At 48.9% G+C, this 17,644-nt stretch overlaps 1 protein-coding gene across 1 annotated transcript in view; it reads right to left on the reverse strand.

Annotated features, from left to right (window-relative positions):
• Positions 1-17,644, reverse strand: part of LOC126999552 (striated muscle-specific serine/threonine-protein kinase-like) — a 119,141-nt gene that overhangs the window by 67,623 nt on the left and 33,874 nt on the right. Inside the window, exon 2 of the mRNA XM_050862293.1 lies at positions 6,728-6,940. Coding sequence (XP_050718250.1) covers positions 6,728-6,940 — 213 coding nt within the window. The remainder of the gene's footprint in view (positions 1-6,727; positions 6,941-17,644) is intronic.

Below are 17,644 nucleotides of genomic sequence, written 5' to 3' on the forward strand. Positions count from 1 at the left end.
CTCTCTCTCTCTCTCTCTCTCTCTCTCTCTCTCTCTCTCTTCCCGTCACTCATTCACACACACACACACACACGCACACACACACACATTAAAGGCCTTACTCTTGTGTGTGTGTTTGTGTGTGTGTTATCGTCTTCCTTCTTCGCCTCCTACACACATCCTCCTCGTCTTCCTCCTCCTCCTCCTCCTCCTCCTATCTCTTCTTCCTATTCTCCTGTCCGTCTCCCTGTCTGCCACTCCTCCCTTCTTCCTGTCCCTTCCTCCTCCTCCTCCTCCGTTATCTAACCTCCTCCTCCTCTGTGATGTCACCTCCAGAATCACTCATCTTCCTCTCCTCCTCCTCTTTATCTCCCTCCTCCTCCTCCTCCTCCTCCTCTTCCCTTCCTCTCTATTCCCCCTTTTTCTCTCCCTCATTTATCTTCCTTCTCTTTAACCTCTCCTCCTCCTCCTCCTCCTCCTCCACCTCTTTATCTCCCTCCTCCTCCTCCTCCTCCTCCTCCTCTTCCCTTCCTCTCTATTCCCCTTTTTTCTCTCCCTCATTTATCTTCCTTCTCTCTCCTATTCCTTCTCTTTAACCTCTCCTCCTCCTCCTCCTCTTCCCTTCCTCCTTATTCCCCCTTTTTCTCTCCCTCATTTCTCCTCCTCTCCTATTCCTTCCTCTAATCTCTCCTCCTCCTCCTCGTCCCTCCCTTCTCTCCCTCGCTCTTCTCTCCCTTTAAATTGATTCCTCCCTTACCTGACCATATACCTTCTCTCCTCCCTGGAAGTCTTAAGGGTGAAGTTTACATAGGTTTATATAGGGTTTTCGATCTTAAGGGAGAATAGGGTTTAGCGCTGTCTTCCTCCATTGCTCCCTTTATTTGGCAAGGGTGTGGATTCCTCCTCCTCCTCCTCCTCCTCCTCTTCCTTCTTCTTCTTCCTTGTCATTCTTATTTTGGTTTTCCTTTTCCTCCTCTTTCTGGTTTTCTTTTGTTTTTTCACTTTTTTTGTTTGTTTGTTTTCTCCCCCTCTTCTTCCTCCTCCTCCTCCTCCTCCTCTTCCTTACTCTGTTGTCATTCTCGTGCGCAACAGGTCTGCTACGCGTCTTCTTATCGTCTGTCTGTGTGTATGTGTGTGTGTGTGTGTGTTTCAAGGGCGGTGCTTGTGTGCGTGTTCGTGTGTGTGTGTGTGTGTGTGTGTGTGTGTGTGTGTGTGAAAGTAAGGGGGGAGGAGGAGAGGAAGGCGGTGTGTGTGTGTGTGTGTGTGTGTGTGAAGGGCGTTGAGGATTTTCTTGCATTTCGTGTGTTTTACCAGAGAGAGAGAGAGAGAGAGAGAGAGAGAGAGAGAGAGATGGACGGCACTGCGTACATCCGGGTCTCGCTGGCTTCACCTGTCCACCCTAATTGGTACACCTGGCACGCCCTTACCCCATTAGCGTGACCAGGTGTAAGGGCAAGGTGTGTTTCTGGGGCCCTCCTTGTTTACATATGTGACTAATTTACTTACGCATTTATTTACTAACATCTATTTACTTATGTTCATTCACTGATTATAACTTTTTTTCTTCTTCTTCTTCTTTTTCTTTTTCTTCTTCTTATTCTTATTATTATTCTTTTTCTTTTGCTTCTTCGTCTTCTTTTTCTTCTTCTTTTTCTTCTTCTTCTTCGTCTTCTTCTTCTTTTTCTTCTTCTTCTTCTTCTTCTTCTTCTTCTTCTCCTTTGTCTTCTTCTTCTTCTTCTTTCTCTCTCAGGATTATTTTTAAGGGTGACTCAAATATTTTCACCCGCTGGCAAATTCGTGATTCAAGTGACTAGATGTGGGTGTGGATTAGGGCTCCTCCTCCTCCTCCTCCTCCTCCTCCTCTTCTTCTTCCTCCTTCTTGCTTTTTCTCTCCCTCCACCCCTGACCTCTCTCTCTCCCTCTCCTCTCTATCTCTATCTCTCTATCTTCCATGACCAGTTCTTGTCCTCATCGCCTCCCCTTCTCCTCCTCCTCCTCCTCCTCTTCCTCCTCCTCCTCCTCCTCGTCCATTTCCTTCCCCAACATAACCTCCCCACAGTATTTTTCTACCTCCCCTTCCCCTTCTCCTCCTCCTCCTCCACCTCTCCCCTTCTCCCTCTCTTCCCTCCTTCTCTCTCTCAAAGTCTCTCCACGCAATATCAAAGTTGTATCTCTTTCCTCCACCTCTCCTTCCCTCCCTGCACCTCCACCTCCTCCTCCTCCTCCTCTCTCTTCTCTTCCTCCTCCTCCTCTCTGTCGGTAAGTCACTCGGGGCGCATCAATCACAGGAGGAAGAAAAGAGACAAAAAAATTAGTCTTTGAGAAAACATGAAATTCGTGTGACCCAACCCCCTCCTCCTCCTCCTCCTCCTCCTCCTCCACATCCTCCTCCACCCTAAGACACCCCCATCCTTTATACCTCCTGATTTCAATGTATCCTCAACTATCCTCTCCTCCTCCTCCTCCTCCTCCTCCTTCTGGGCGTCCTCCGCGGGAAGTATGACAACAAAGCCACGCCGCACAAGGCTCACGGAGGTCACGCCCCGGCCCAGTCATCGCGAAGGTCATCTGCCGCCGCTGACCCCCGCATGCCGCACGACCCTTAATATTAGAACCCTCGAAGCCGCCTCTCTCAAGGATTCCCAGGTCCTCCACGCGACATACCCCGTGGAGGAAGGGTGAGCTCTGTGACATAGCGTTTTGGACACCTTTGCATGGGAGCGTAAATTCCTGGTCGCTGTTTACCCCGTGGAGGAAGGCCGAGCTCTGTGACGTAGCGTTTTGGACACCTTTGCATGGGAGCGTAAATTCCTGGTCGCTGTTTACCCCGTGGAGGAAGGCCGAGCTCTGCGACGTAGTAAAAAGTATACTTATTCTGGTCTGTTAAGGGTATTCCATTGTTATTTGAGACTTCCATGTTGAGAGAGAGAGAGAGAGAGAGAGAGAGAGAGATAATGCCTCACCTGGTTTTAAGGAGGCCAGGTGGTGGGTGTGTTCCTCCTCCTCCTCCTCCTCCTCCTCCTCCTCCTCCCCACAAGAAATTACAGACATTATAAAAACAAATGCAAGTTTAATCTAACAATGAGAGAGAGAGAGAGAGAGATTTTCTGTGTGTGTGTGTGTGTGTGTGTGTGTGTGTGTGTGTGTGTGTGTGTGTGTGTGTGTGTGTGTGTGTGTGTGCGTGTGCGTGTGTATGTGCTTAAATGACCCTCAATTAGTCTCCCTTCGAAGGACACACACACACACACACACACACGCCCCCTCCATTACCCCTTGCGGCGCCCCTCCCACGCCCATACATTCCCACGCCTTCCTTAAAACACCCACGCCCTTTCCTTTCATTCCCACGCACACAGATACACACGTACACACACAAACATATCTATTACTCTATCTATCTATCTATCTATTTATCTATCTATTTATCTATCTATCTCCTCCCTTTACCTCACCTTAGCTTACCTCAAACCTTTCCTCTTCCTCCTCCTCCTCCTCCTCCTCCTCCTTCTCCTCTTCCTTCTCCTCCTCCTCCTCCTCCTCCACCCTCATAACCTCTCCCCTCTTCTCCATTCATCACTTATACCAGCTCCTCCCAACACACACACACACACACACACACACACACACACACACACACACACACACACACACACACACACACACACACACACACACACACGAATAGAGACAAAATAGGAGAGAAATACGAAACAAATGAAGCGAAAGAGAGATAGGAAGAGAGAAAGAAAGAAAGAAAGAAAGAAATGGGAAAGATAAACAGAGGAATAGGAAGGGAAGGAGGAATTGAGAAGGAAGAGGAAGGGAAAGGGGAAGCAAAAGGGGAAGAGGAGGAGGAGGAGGAGGAGGAGGAGGGGAGGAAGAGATAAGAGAGGAGGAGGGAAAATAATCGAGGGAGTTACAGCCTCAATCACTCCTCTCCTCCTCCTCCTCTTCCCTCCTCCTCCTCCTCCTCCTCCGTCACGCACCACTGAGACACGAAGGCCTAAGGAATTGGACACGCAGTAGGAAGCATAGGAGGAGGAGGAGGAGGAGGAGGAGGAGAGAGAAAAATTATCATACGTGAGAGAAGTGAGGAAGAGAAAATGATACGTTATAGAAAGGAGGAGGAGGAGGAAGAAGAAGAAGAGGAGGAAGATGAGGAGGAGGAGGAGGAGGAAGACTCTATATATAAACTTGAAAAAAAAGAAAACAGTAGGAATCAGAAAACGCAAAATAATATAAACGGAAACTATAAAAAAATAAATAGAAATAAAAATTGACCCCTTTAAAACTAACTCACCACCACCACCACCACCACCACCATCACCTCCAGGCCACACAAACCTCTCATTACCCACCACCACCCACCATCACCACCACCCACCACCAGCACCACCACCCCGGCTCATTGCTATTCATCACCGCCAACCACCAGGCTCACAAATACACCTTTTAACTATTACTCAACAAATCGTTCGGGCATTATGCATTATTAGTGGACCGACTGACCGACTGGCTGTACCGGGATGGCCGAGGAAGGGAAGGGGAAGGGAAGGAAGGGGAAAGATGGGGAAGAAAGGGAAGGGAAGGGTGCTGGAGGAAGATATGGGAGGGGAGGAAGAAGGGAAGAGGATGGGAAGATAGGAAGAGGAGGAAGGGAAGGGAAGTGAAGGGAAGGGAAGGGAAGGGAAGGGGAAGGGAAGGGTGCTGGAGGAAGATATGGGAGGGGAGGAAGAAGAGAAGGAAGGAAAGGAAGGGAAAAGATGGGGAAGAAAGGGAAGGAAAGGGAAGGGAAGGAGAAGGGAAAGGAAGGGAAAGAAGGGAAGGAAAGGGAAGGGAAGGGAAGAAAGAGGAAGATAGGAAGGGAAAAGTGGAGGAAGGGAAGGAAAGGAAGACGGAGGAGAAAAGAAAAGGGAAAGATTAGGAACGGAAAAGATGGAGGAGGAGGAGGAGGAGGAGGAGGAGGTGAAGGGCACGAACCAAATGAAGGGGAGAGGAAGGGGGAAGAGGGAAGAAGAAGAAGAAGAAGGGGAAGACAAAGTGATGGGCATTAAGGAAGACCAAAAAAAAAAAGATTGAGACAAAATAAATTAATGAAACAAGAAAAAAAATATTAATACGATAAGGAAAACAGCGTGAAAACAAGGAAGAGGAAGAGAAGGAGTCGTGGGAGGAGGAGAAGAAGGAGGAGGAGGAAGAGGGGGAAAAAAAGATTGAGATATTAAATAGATTAATGAAACAAAAAAATATTAACACGATAAGGATTGCTAGAAAACAGCGTGAAAACAAGGAAGAGGAAGAGAAGGAGACGTGGGAGGAGGAGGAGGAGGAGGAGGAGGAGGAGGAGGAGGAGGAGTAGGCTTAGGAGGAGGAGGAGGAGGAGGAGGAGGCCGTTGAGGAGATTGATATCTGATAATGAGTGAATATTCAGCACCGCGCCAACACCCAAACGCTCGCTTCCCGCTGTGTTAACCTACCCCTCCCTCCCTTCTTTCCTCTCCCTTCTCTTCCATTCCTTCCCTGTTCCTCTCCCTTCCCTCCCTTCTCTCTCATTCCTTCCCTGTTCCTCTCCCTTCCTCTTACTTCCTCTCCTTTCCCCTCCCTTCTCTCCCATTCCTTCCCTGTTCCTCTCTCTTTCCTCCCTTCCTCTCCCTTCTCTCCCATTCCTTCGCTGTTCCTCTCCCTTTCCTCCCTTCTCTCTCATTCCTTCCCTGTTCCTCTCCCTTCCCTCCCTTCTCTCTCATTCCTTCCCTGTTCCTCTCCCTTTCCTCCCTTCCTCTCCCTTCTCTCCCATTCCTTCCCTGTTCCTCTTCCTTCATCTCCCTTCCCTCCCTTCCTCTCCCTTCCCTCCTTTCCTCTCCCTTCTCTCCCATTCCTTCCCTGTTCCTCCTCCTCCCTCTCTTCTTCTCTTTACTACGATTCTCTCTCCTCCCTTCCACCTTTCTCTGTCTCTCTCACCTCTTCCTCCTTCTCTTCCTCTTCCTCTTCTTCGTCTTACTATAGTTCTTTCAGTATTCTCCTCTTATCCCTCCTTTTCTGTTCATCTGTCCTTCCCCTCCTCTCCCTTCTTCATCTTCTCATAACAAGTCTTTCAGTATCCTTTGTACCTTCTGTTCTTCCTGCTCTCCCGTTTTATATCATTGTTCCGGCGCCTTTAACCGCATCCCAGCCCTTCCTCGCCTCCATTCTCCCCGCACCGCCGGCCGCCACATTCACACGTCTACAAAAACAAATAGACGGCTCGTAAACGCCCGCCAGCCACAGGGAACCCAGCATTTGCATCCCGGTCACAGATTCCAGCTCGGCCATAACCACGCGCGCCCTTCCCGCCGCCCATCAGCCCCTTGCAGTAAACTCGAAACTGGTCCCGAGTTAATAAAACCCAATACAGCACGCCAGCACGACCCTACACTCCCCTGGCAGCCTCCACACACACCGCTCCCCCTCACACCCCTGCATGGCATCATACACACACACATACACACACACACACACACACACACACGCTCGTGCCCTTAGTCTGGCCAGCGAGGTAGCTTCTGCTCGTGTGTGGAGGCGTACAAGGCGTGTGGAGTGCTGGCAGGTCGTGGCTCAGCAAGGGGTGGACAAACATGCAGTGTATCCATTACCTGACACTTCTTGCGGCGGACACCGCGACAACACCGCAGCGGCGGCTTGCCGACCACTGACCACAGGAGCACGAGAGAGAGAGTGCATGACAGACAAGAAGGCAAGGCTTAACACTCACTACTCCATGACGAGCACCAGCTCCGTCTCTGTGCGGAACACCTCCGCCAGCTGCACGGTGCGCTTCGCCTGCCGCAGCAGCGCGCACACGCCGACCTCGTGCAGGATGTCCGACGTGCAGTCTGAGCCGAGGCGCAACCGCGACGAGAACTTGGCGGCGAACTCCCCCCCGGTGATGCGGTGGCGGCAGTGGTACACCACGGCGAACTGGCCCCTGGGGGAGGAGAGGAACGGGTTAGGAAGAGGAGTATACATTATATGCTATAGATGGCCCCAGTGGCACACCCCGACAATCTGGCCCCTGGGGGGAAGGGTAAAAGGTTACGAGTGGGGGCAGGGTGCATGGGTGTGGCGGCAGGGTGGCGTGGAGGAGTAACTGTTCGCGTGTTGTGCCTGCGGAGGGAAGGTGGTCGGCGAGCACTCGGGGAATAACTCGCGGGTTAGGCAAAATAAGTTCAGAGTGCGGGAAGGGTTCGAAGGAGGAGGGTGGCTGGGCGGGGCGGGGCGGGGCGGCGCGGGGCACTGGCTCACAGGGGCGTAACACCGGCAGCGTCTGTCTTGAGGACCATTAGCGGCTATTAGTCAAATTGCTCTTCCTTAAAGGCGCGGGCTCGTCAGATCGCTAAAGGCCGCCCTGACGTACCATCATCACGCACAATATTCTAATCAGTCTCCGCGGGGCCGTAACGCTTCACTAATAGCTGACATTTTCCTCAACCCATTATTTTCTTTACCTATCGCACTTTTTTCCCTTCACTGCCAACGCTGTGATGCTGCCGATGCGCGCGAGTCCCTCATCAGCAAGCAAGCGGCGTAGCGGTACACACACTCACCACCCTCTTGTTGTGTACCCGAGACAGACGTGTTCTCCCTATCCACCGCCTATCAGAAAGCCTCGTCACTATGTGTGGTTAAGGACATGACTATAGGAACGTTTACTAAGAGAGGGGACGATCTTGTTCCCTCTCCCTCTCTCTCTCTCTCTCTCTCTCTCTCTCTCTCTCTCTCTCTCTCTCTCTCTCTCTCTCTCTCTCTCTCTCTCTCTCTCTCTCTCTCTCTCTCTCTCTCTCTCTCTCTCTCTCTCTCTCTCTCTCTCTCTCTCTCTCTCTCTCTCTCTCTCTCTCTCTCTCTCTCTCTCTCTCTCTCTCTCTCTCTCTCTCTCTCTCTCTCTCTCTCTCTCTCTCTCTCTCTCTCTCTCTCTCTCTCTCTCTCTCTCTCTCTCTCTCTCTCCCTCTCGTGGTCGTAGGCACTGAACAGACTTTCCAATGGCTAAAATCACGTCTGAGGGTCATGTTCTTCCAATCCAACCCCGAAACCTACATTACAGAAGCATCCTCGCTGTCTGTAGGGAAGAATGTGACCCTCTTGGATGCGTTGTGAGGGGGGGCAATCTTGCTCTCTCTCTCTCTCTCAGGGTCATAGGAAATTAACCAACCTTCCGACAGGCTTCAAAGGCACGTCAGATGAAGAAGGAGAAGGGAAGGAGAGAGCGGAAGGGAAGGAGGAGGTGGAGGATGATGGGAAGAAGCTAACTGGATTGAGAGAGGAATGGGACGAGTCTTAGAACCTCTAGCGAGTGCGAGGAACGACAGTCTTTTGGGTAAACCTCGTGTGTCGTGCGCTACTAATGTGTCAGATTAAGAGACGGTCGACAACAGGTTCCAGGCCGCCGGTAACTCAATCAACCCGCCGCGTGAGGGTCGCCGCGAGGCCAGAAAACAAGGATGAAAAAGTGGGACGTGGGTTCATCTTACACTCCCTGGCGCCCGACTATTGAGGCTCGATTGGCTGATGTGATACTGAGGGAGGGGAAGTTTATTGCGGCATTATTCACATGTTTGGCTTTCGTAGGGGTTGTGGTGGGCATTTCCAGGGGTAGTTTAGTGACCCTGGTGGCTCTCCTTCTCTTTGATCGCTCCTGGAACTCATCTTCGACTTAGCGTTGCTCTTTTGTTTGTCACTCCCTCGCCTTCTTATCCTCTTCGATCTCCCTACCTCGTCTATATCACTCCCAAAACCACTACTTCACCTCCTCCTTTCTGAAACTCATCTTCGACTTAGCGTTGCTCTTTTGTTTGTCATTCCCTCGCCTTCTTATCCTCTTCGATCTCCCTACCTCGTCTATATCACTCCCAAAATCACTACTTCACCTCCTCCTTTCTGAAACTCATCTTCGACTTAGCGTTGCTCTTTTGTTTTTCCTTCCCTCGCCTTCTTATCCTCTTCGACCTCCCTACGTCGTCTATATCACTCCCAAAATCACTACTTCACCTCCTCCTTTCTGAAACTCATCCTCGACTTAGCGTTGCTCTTTTGTTTGTCATTCCCTCGCCTTCTTATCCTCTTCGATCTCCTTACCTCGTCTACAGCACTCAGAAAAAACACTACTTCACCTCCTTCATTCCTTTCTCCTTAGTCGGTCCTTAAACTCATCTTCGTCTCTAGCTGTTACTCCTGTTTTTCGCTCTCTCTTCACTTTCCCTTCCCAGTCTTAACCGCCTCGATATTCCTGACTCTTAAATAACACTCCAAACCCTACATCTTCACCTCCTTATTCCTTTCTCTTTAGTCGGTCCTCAAACTCCTCTTCGGCTTAGCGTTTTCTATCAAGAGCGACGGTGTAACACGGGTGCAGTTCAGACTTACAACGATGTAACTCCGAGATACATCCCTCCGCACTTCAGGAACCAGTTTTGGGGGTCCCGGGCGGCTATTGAATGTCTTTGGTTGTTGCCCTGACACTCTTGCCTTACTAGTGTGCAATGAAGCCACTCTTTTAAACATTTCGTCGCCCAAGCTGACATATTTGGCCTTCGTAGGAGTTTTGGGCATTTCCAGGGCTAGTTTTAGGACCTTACTGGTAGTTTGACCTTTCTTCTGTACCTTGAACCTAAGAAATACACATTTGACAAGGCTTTCAGAGTGGTTGTGGGCATTTCCATGTTTGGCTTTATGACCCTGGTGGTAGTTTGACCCTTCTTCTGTACCCTCAACTTAAACGCACAATTGACAAGGCTTTCAGAGGGGTTGTGGGCATTTCCAGGGGTAGTTTTATGACCCTGGTTGTAGTTTGACCCTTCTTCTGTACCTTGAACCTAAGAAATACATATTTGACAAGGCTTCCAGAGAGGTTGTGGGCATTTCCAGGGGTAGTTTTATGACCCTTCTTGTAGTTTGACCCTTCTGAACCGTGAACCTAAGAAGCACACATTAGACAAGGCTTTCAGAGGGGTTGTGGGCATTTCCAGGGGTTGCTTTATGACCCTGGTGGTAGTTTGACCCTTCCTCTGAACCGTAAACCTAAGGAAACACTCATTAGAACCCGATTGACCTCCTTTTGGGGTTTTGAAAATAGCGGATGTGAGCGGCGGAGGAAGCATGTGAGAAAATGAACTTTAGGAACTTGAGGACGAAGGGAGCAGGGAGTCAGGGGGAGTATTAATGAGAATCCAGCTTTGTTTTTGATTCGCTCTCGCTCCATTAGTCTCGTCTGATGGGTTGATTATCATAGGACGAGGCGAGGCTGGGTCCGGAGGAAGGTTCGGGGCGATGGCTTGGAAAGGAGGCGGCGAGGAGGTTTGGATGAATGGACGCGGCGGTGGTCGAAGGGCAACGGACGGAGCGACTACTGGGATCAATGGAGGGAGCTTGAGGGACGAGGGTTGGGCGCGACGGCTTGGAAAACAGTATTGGTGGGATGTACGGTCGCCTGCAAGATCTTGGGCTCCTGGAACCTTCAAACTCGAACCAGAAGCGACTCTTGGGATCAATGGAGGGAGCTTGAGGGACGAGAGTTGGGCGCGACGGCTTGGAAAACAGTCTTGGTGGGATGTACGGTCGCCTGCAAGGTATCGGGCGCCTGGAACCTTTAAACTCGAACCAGAAGCGACTCTTAGGATCAAAGTAGGGACGCTTGAGGGTTGAGGAGACGGCTTGAAATAGTCTTGGTGGTACATGCTGTCAGCTCCATGATGTTGGGTTCGCGTCTAGAGATCATGGTTGCCTGCAGCCTCCAAACACCAACCAAAGGAGAGGAGAAGAGAGAGAAAGCGAAGTAGACGCTTTATGAAGATGATGTTTACTATAATGATGTCAGTTGAGTTAGACACGTCCATCTTTAGAAGTCTGCAGCCTCCGAAAGCAAACCAGAGGAGGAAAGAACTGAATGGAGGCGAAGGAGACGCAAAATAAGGATGATCTTCACTCTGATGAGGAGGAAGAGGAAGAGGAGGAGGAGGAGGAGAACGATTTTAAGGCCTGTCTTGTAAGTTTTGGGTCCACTTACGTAGCTGCTGAGAAAGAGGAGAAAAATAAAAAAAATAAGAAAGAGAGAATGAAAATATAAACATGAAAAATGAAGGCTGTCAGTTGTTTGTAAGTTAATGAAGGCTTTCAGTTGTTGGTAAGTTTTGGGTCCACTTACGGAGCTGCTGAGAAAGAGGAGAAAAAAAGAAAGAAAGAATGTTAATATAAAAAATGGATAATGAAGGCTGTCAGGTGGGTCAAACACGTCCATTAGATCAGAGGAAAGAACAACCTCCACATACGAATCAGAGAAGAGAGAAGAAGAGAGAGGGCGAAGAAGAACCACAGTAATGATAACCTTAACCCCAACAGAGACATCAACTGAATCAAACAACTTCATTAGACCAAAGAAGACAATTACAGTGATAGACCCGAATGACTGGAAGCGGCAATGATCAGAACAATACTTAGGGACGATAGCCAAGACATACGAAGCCGGGTGTGGTAGCCGGAGGGAGGAGGTTGAGGGGGGAGTGTTCAAGGGGGTGGAGGGTAGTGACGGGGATGCGTGTAGCGGCCACCGAGGCTTGCTACGAGGCTTGCTGGGGTAGTAGTAATGCAGATCCTTGTTGGTAGTGTTTGTAGTCATCGCGTGTAGGTGAACCGCGGAGGCCATCACGGGAAATGAGGCTTGTGGAGTTAATTATGTGGAAGCCCAGCGCCGGCCACCCACCCAACGCGGCCACACACACACACACACACACACACACACGTACACACACACACACACACGATCCCTCTCTCCTCACACACACACTCACACATGACTTACATAATTTAGAGAAAAGACTTGAAACACCCAACTAGTCGAGGTTTGGACAACACAACACAGTACATATATAGTACCTCTCCCCCCCCCCCCCCTCTCTCTCTCTCTCTCTCTGCTCTTTTTTTTAGAAGGGTCAAACTACCACCAGGGTTATAAAACTACCCCTGGAAATCCCCCCACAACTCTTACGAAAGCCGGATTCTCATGGGTGTTTCCTTAGGTTCATGGCACAGAAGAAGGGTCACACTACCACCAGGGTCATAAAACTACCTCTGGAAATGCCCACAACTCTTACGAAAGCCGGCGTATCTTTAGGCTCATGGTACAGATGGGTCAAACTACCACATGAGTCATAAAACTACCCCTGGAAATGTCCACAACTCTTACGAAAGTCTAAATATATGACACGGGGCGCAGGAAGGTTTAAGAGCACGATCCTCGACCCCCGATCTCCACCGTCACCAGGGCAAGGGAGGAGTCAACCCGTGAATCACTTTTATCAACGAGGTGAGGAGCGAATCGGAAAGACCAGTGGCTGACGCGCCTCCCGACAAGGCTTGGTGGTCCACAGCCTCCGCGGACTCGCTTATCCACGGTCCATACCCACGCTTCTACCTTATCCGCGGAAACATCAATTAAACCCACACACTCACTACGGTCCCGGGTGGCGAATCAGCGCTGCCATAAGTACGAAACCCGCTTCTAATTGGCTGATTGGCGGATGATCTTAACACACTGAACTGGAGCGGCCGACGTGAATCACAGCCGCTAAGGGACACCGCGGGCAGTTCAAATAGAGGACGTGGACAGTTAACACAGCCCCTGGTCGTGTTCTGGAGGGAGATAACGTTGGCCCATCGCTTCCCCCTTGAGGTACGACCCTTCAGCGAGGCTCCCGTGGATAGAGGGACGACCCGATGGCAAGAGAAGAGAAGAGAAGAGAAGAGAAGGAGAGAAAGATAACATTGGCCCATCGCTTCCCTCTTGAGGTACGACCCTTCAGCGAGGCTCCCGTGGACAGAGGGACGACCCGATGACAAGCGAAGAGAAGAGAAGGAGAGAAAGAGAAAGGGGGAGAGAGGAAATCACTGTACCCTGCATGCTTCTCCCCCCCCCTCCCTCCCCCCCACACACACGCACACACGAACACACGAAGAGAAACCATCCCGACTGTCTTGTAAGGAAACTTGAGAGGCTTCGCTTGACTGCCAATTCGTCAAGGCGGTAATCAACAAGGTAATGACGACGTGAGCTGCGTGGGCGTCCCCGGGTGTGGGTTTTTTGCTGCTGTTGTTGTTGTTGTTGTTGTCGTTGTTGTTGTTCTTCTTCTTGTTCTTGTTCTTGTTCTTCTTCTTCTTCTTCTTCTTCCTCTCCACACAGAACACCCCCCCCACACACACACGCACATACACACATAGCCCCCTCTCTCCCTCCTCCCCCCTCTCCCCCCCCTCCCTCCCTCCCCTCCCCCACAAGCTTTCCCTTCATGATCTCTCTCTCACACACACACCCAAAAAAGAAAAAAAAGGAGAGAGAGAGAGAGAGAGAGAGAGAGAGAGAGAGAGAGAGAGAGAGAGAGAGAGAGAGAGAGAGAGAGAGAGAGAGAGAGAGAGAGAGGGCGAGAGAGGGAGGAGACAGTTTATGATCCTACTTTAGGGTTTCTGATCCTCCTATTGAGAGTGTTGAAAAGGGAGAGGAGGAGGATTTAGAGGGAAGGGAGGAGGGAGGAAGGAGGGTTGAATAAGGAAGAATATGGAAAGGAGGAGGAGGAGGAGGAGGAGGAGGAGGAGTTGAAAGGAAGATGGAAGGGAGAATAGGAGGAGGAGGAGGAGGATTTGGACATGGAAAAATGGAAGAGTAGGAGGAGGAGAAGGAAGAATAAAAAAAAAACAGGAGGAGGAGGAGGAAGAAGAAGAAGAGGAGGAGGAGGAGGAGGAGGAGGAGGAGGAGGGAGAGAGAGTGTATAATTAAAGAGTAAATAAAAACAAGTTGAAAGACAAGTACACAGCGAAGAAGAAGAAGAAGAAGAAGAAGAAGAAGAAGAAGAAGAAAAAAAAAAAGAACAACAACAACAAAATTAAAATGATTATGATGGATGATGATATGAACTCGGATGATTAAGAGGAGGAGGAGGAGGAGGAGGAGGAGGAAGAAGAAGAAGAAGAAGAAGAGGAGGAGGAGGAAGAGGAGGGCCTATACCTCTTATATGGAAAGTTATATAACCATAACCAACCCTATTTCTTCATTAGAGAGAGAGAGAGAGAGAGAGAGAGAGAGAAATGGTTACCCTGTTCCCCCATCACCCAAGACTCGATTCTGACTCACCCAAGAAATTCAACACCACCACCACCACCACCACCACCATCACCACCATCATCACCACCATCACCACCACCACCGCATAACTAGGACATAATTTTTTAGGACAAAGGTTGTATGTTATGATTTCTCTCTCTCTCTCTCTCTCTCTCTCTCTCTCTCTCTCTCTCTCTCTCTCTCTCTCTCTCTCTCTCTCTCTCTCCTCCTCCTCCTCCTCCCTTTTACCTCCAACTAGTTTCTCTCCCCCTCCTCCTTCCTTCCTCCCTCCCCCTTACCTGTGAAGTCTTAAGGGAGTGTTTCATAATAAGAGAATCGAGTCCCTTATTTAACGAGTCTGATCCTCTATATGTATTTTCCCAGAGTCGTTTTACATTCAGTTATATTTTTTCACATATTTCCGGCTCGTTGTTGTTGGTCTTACGTCACCACTCTGTCCCATTGGTTATTTTTTTCTTTCTTTTCTTTCTCTTCTTTCTCTTCTTGCTTCTGTCTTCTATTTTCTCCTCTTTCTTCTCTTTTCTTCTATTTCTTCTTCCTTTTTTTCCTTTTCCTTCCTTTCTTTTAATGCTATTCTTAATTTTCTCTCCCTCTTCTTCCTCTTCCGGTTATTTTTTCTTTCTTTTCTTCCTCTCTTTTCTTTTTTCTTCTTCCTCTTTGTCCTTTTCCTTCCTCTCTTTTAATGCTCCTCTTTATATTCTCCTCCTCTTCTTCCTCTTCTTCCTCTTACCGCACCTTTTCTTCCTCTTCCTCTTCATCGGGTAGTCTAACCAATGCCTTTCTTTCATCATAATCTTCTAGTGTATTCCTTCTTCCACTTCGTTTCTCATTCACTCCTTCCGTTTCTAGCTTAACTTTATTTCACTCTGCCAAGTTATCTCATTTACAAGTCTCTAAGTCTGTAACACCGCCTCACAGAATCACCTATCACAGTGTACCATGAAATATCTACTACCTCAATCTTCCACTGTGTTCTTAGTTCTACATCGTTTTATATTCAATTCTTTCGTTTCCAGCTTAACTTTATTTCACTCTGCCAAGTTATCTCATTTCCAAGTCTTTAATTCTATCACACGACCTTCCAGACCACCTGTCACAGTGTACCATGAAATATCTACCCCAATCTTTCACTGTGTTCTTAGTTCTACATCGTTTTGTATTCAATTCTTTCGTTTCCAGCTTAACTTTATCTCACTCTGTCAAGTTATCTCATTTACAAGTCTCTAACTCTATCACACCGCCTCCCAGACCACCTATCACAGTGTACCATGAAATATCTACCCCCCCAATCTTTCACTGTGTTTCTTAGTTCTACATTTTTGTATTCCTATCACAGTGTACCATGAAATATGTATCCTAATCTATCCTAATGTTCCCCCCAATTGTTTTTTAACTATCTATAACCTTCTCCTGTACCTCAACTCTTCTCTATCTCACCCTATCGTTATCTAATCTTCCAAGACTCTTAACTCTATATTGTCGCCTCCTATAACAACCTATCACAGTACCCCATGAAATATCTCCCTTAATCTCTCCTAAGGTTCCTCCCAGTTGTCTTTTAACTATCTATAACCTTCGACCATACCTCAGCTTCCCTCTTGAGACCCCTAACGCGGCTTCTCTAATTGTAGGGAAGGTGTCCGTGCTTAATTGTTTTGTTGGTGAATGTATGTGTGTGTGTGTGTGTGTGTGTGTGTGCGCGCGAGGTGGGAAGGGCTGAGTGGATGACTGGATGGCTGGATGATGGTATGGTTAGGTTATTGGTTGGCTGACTGGCTGACTGGCTGACTGGCTGATTTAGGTGGTTACTGTCTAACTATCTGGCCGGTGGTCTGTATGGCTGTCTGACTGGTTGGCTGAGTGGCTGGCTGATTTGGGGTCTTCCTGGCTGTCTAACTATCTGGCTAGTGGTCTGACTGGCTGACGAACTGACTGGCTGACTGGCTGACTGTTCCCATAGCTAAGTAACAGGGCTTTAGGTTGAATAATTGCCTGATTGGGTGCCTGGTTGATTGGGTGTCTGGGTGGCTGTCTGGCTGTCTAGAGGGTCCCTAGTACGTCAGGTGAAATACCTGTGTGACTTGCTAATTTAGGCGTCCAGGTGGTCATCTTTCTATTAATGAATGTGTATACCTTTTATTACCTTAACTGTGTGTGTCTGTGTGTGGGGGGGGGAGGTGTGGGGGGGAAAGGGGGTCCGTGTGTGCGTGTGTGTGTGCGTGTGTCGGAAATATCAAGGAAAATGTCGAGTGAAAATTATCCCAAAAATAAGTCTTGGGAAATAATTAATTGGACTTGATTATTAAAGCGATGGAGAAAGAAGGGGAGGAAGGGAGAGAGAGAGAGGGAGAGAGGAGGGCGAAAGGCAGAGAAGGAAGGAGGGAGGGAGAGAAGGAGTGGGGAGGAAAGATTGCTAAGCTGGTATTCCCCTCTTCCTCTTCCTCCTCTTCCTCTTCCTCCTTCTTCTTCTTCTTCTCCACTCGATCTCTCGCTAAGAAGTGGAGGAGGAGGAGGAGGAGATGAAACAGTGATGGAAGAAAGGAGAGAGAGGAAAGAAGGAGGAAGGGAAAGGAAGGTGGAAGAGGAGGGAGAGGAGGAAAAAGGAAGAAATAGGAATATAAGAAATAGGAAAGGGAGGAGTAGGAAGTAGAGGAGGAGGAGGAGGAGGAGGAAGAGGAGGAGGAGAAGATGAGGCAGTGATGGAAGAAAGGAGAGAGAGGAAAGAATGAGGAAGGGAAAGGAAGGAGGAAGAGGAGGAGGAGGAGGAAAAGGAAGAAATAGGAATATGGGAAAATGGAGGTGGAGGAAAAAGAGAAAGGAAGGAAGGAAGGGAAAGGAAGGTGGAGGAGGTGGATAAGGAGATGGTGGAGGAGTGGGTGGATAGGGAACGAAGTGGATGAGTTAGGAGGGACGTTTTGTACCATCCACCACCATCACCATCACCACCACCACCACCACCACCACCACCACCACCACCACCATCACCACCACCACCACCACCACCTGTGTTATCTGTCACGCGCCACCCACACCACCGCCAATTCACCACCACTTCAACACCACCTTGACAGCCCTTTATCACCACCACCACCACCACCACCACCACCACCACCGCCACCTACACCAAGACACACATCTCTCTTCTTTTTATTTTATTTTTTTATTTCTTTCTCTTTTTCTTCGTATTTTATTTTTTATCTTTTTATTTTATTGTCTTTTTTTGTGTCTGAAAAAGAGAGAGAGAGAGAGAGAGAGAGAGAGAGAGAGAGAGAGAGAGAGAAAATAATAATAACAGGGCGTTGAACAATGAACCTTTACACAACAATTCATTAGGGTTGGATTCCATTGCGCGCTCCCTACATCCGGGTATTAAAACGCCTAATTATATTGCCTTGATGATGATGACGATGATGAATTGATGGCGTTGTGACAGACCTCAATTAACATGTGATTTAGGGAGCCAAGCCTTCTTAAGTTCTTCCTATGGTTCTTCCTTTCTCTTCCTCCACCCTCCTTCTCCTCCTTCTG

Source organism: Eriocheir sinensis, chromosome 16, assembly GCF_024679095.1.
Source record: "Eriocheir sinensis breed Jianghai 21 chromosome 16, ASM2467909v1, whole genome shotgun sequence".
Lineage (NCBI taxonomy): Eukaryota > Metazoa > Arthropoda > Malacostraca > Decapoda > Varunidae > Eriocheir > Eriocheir sinensis.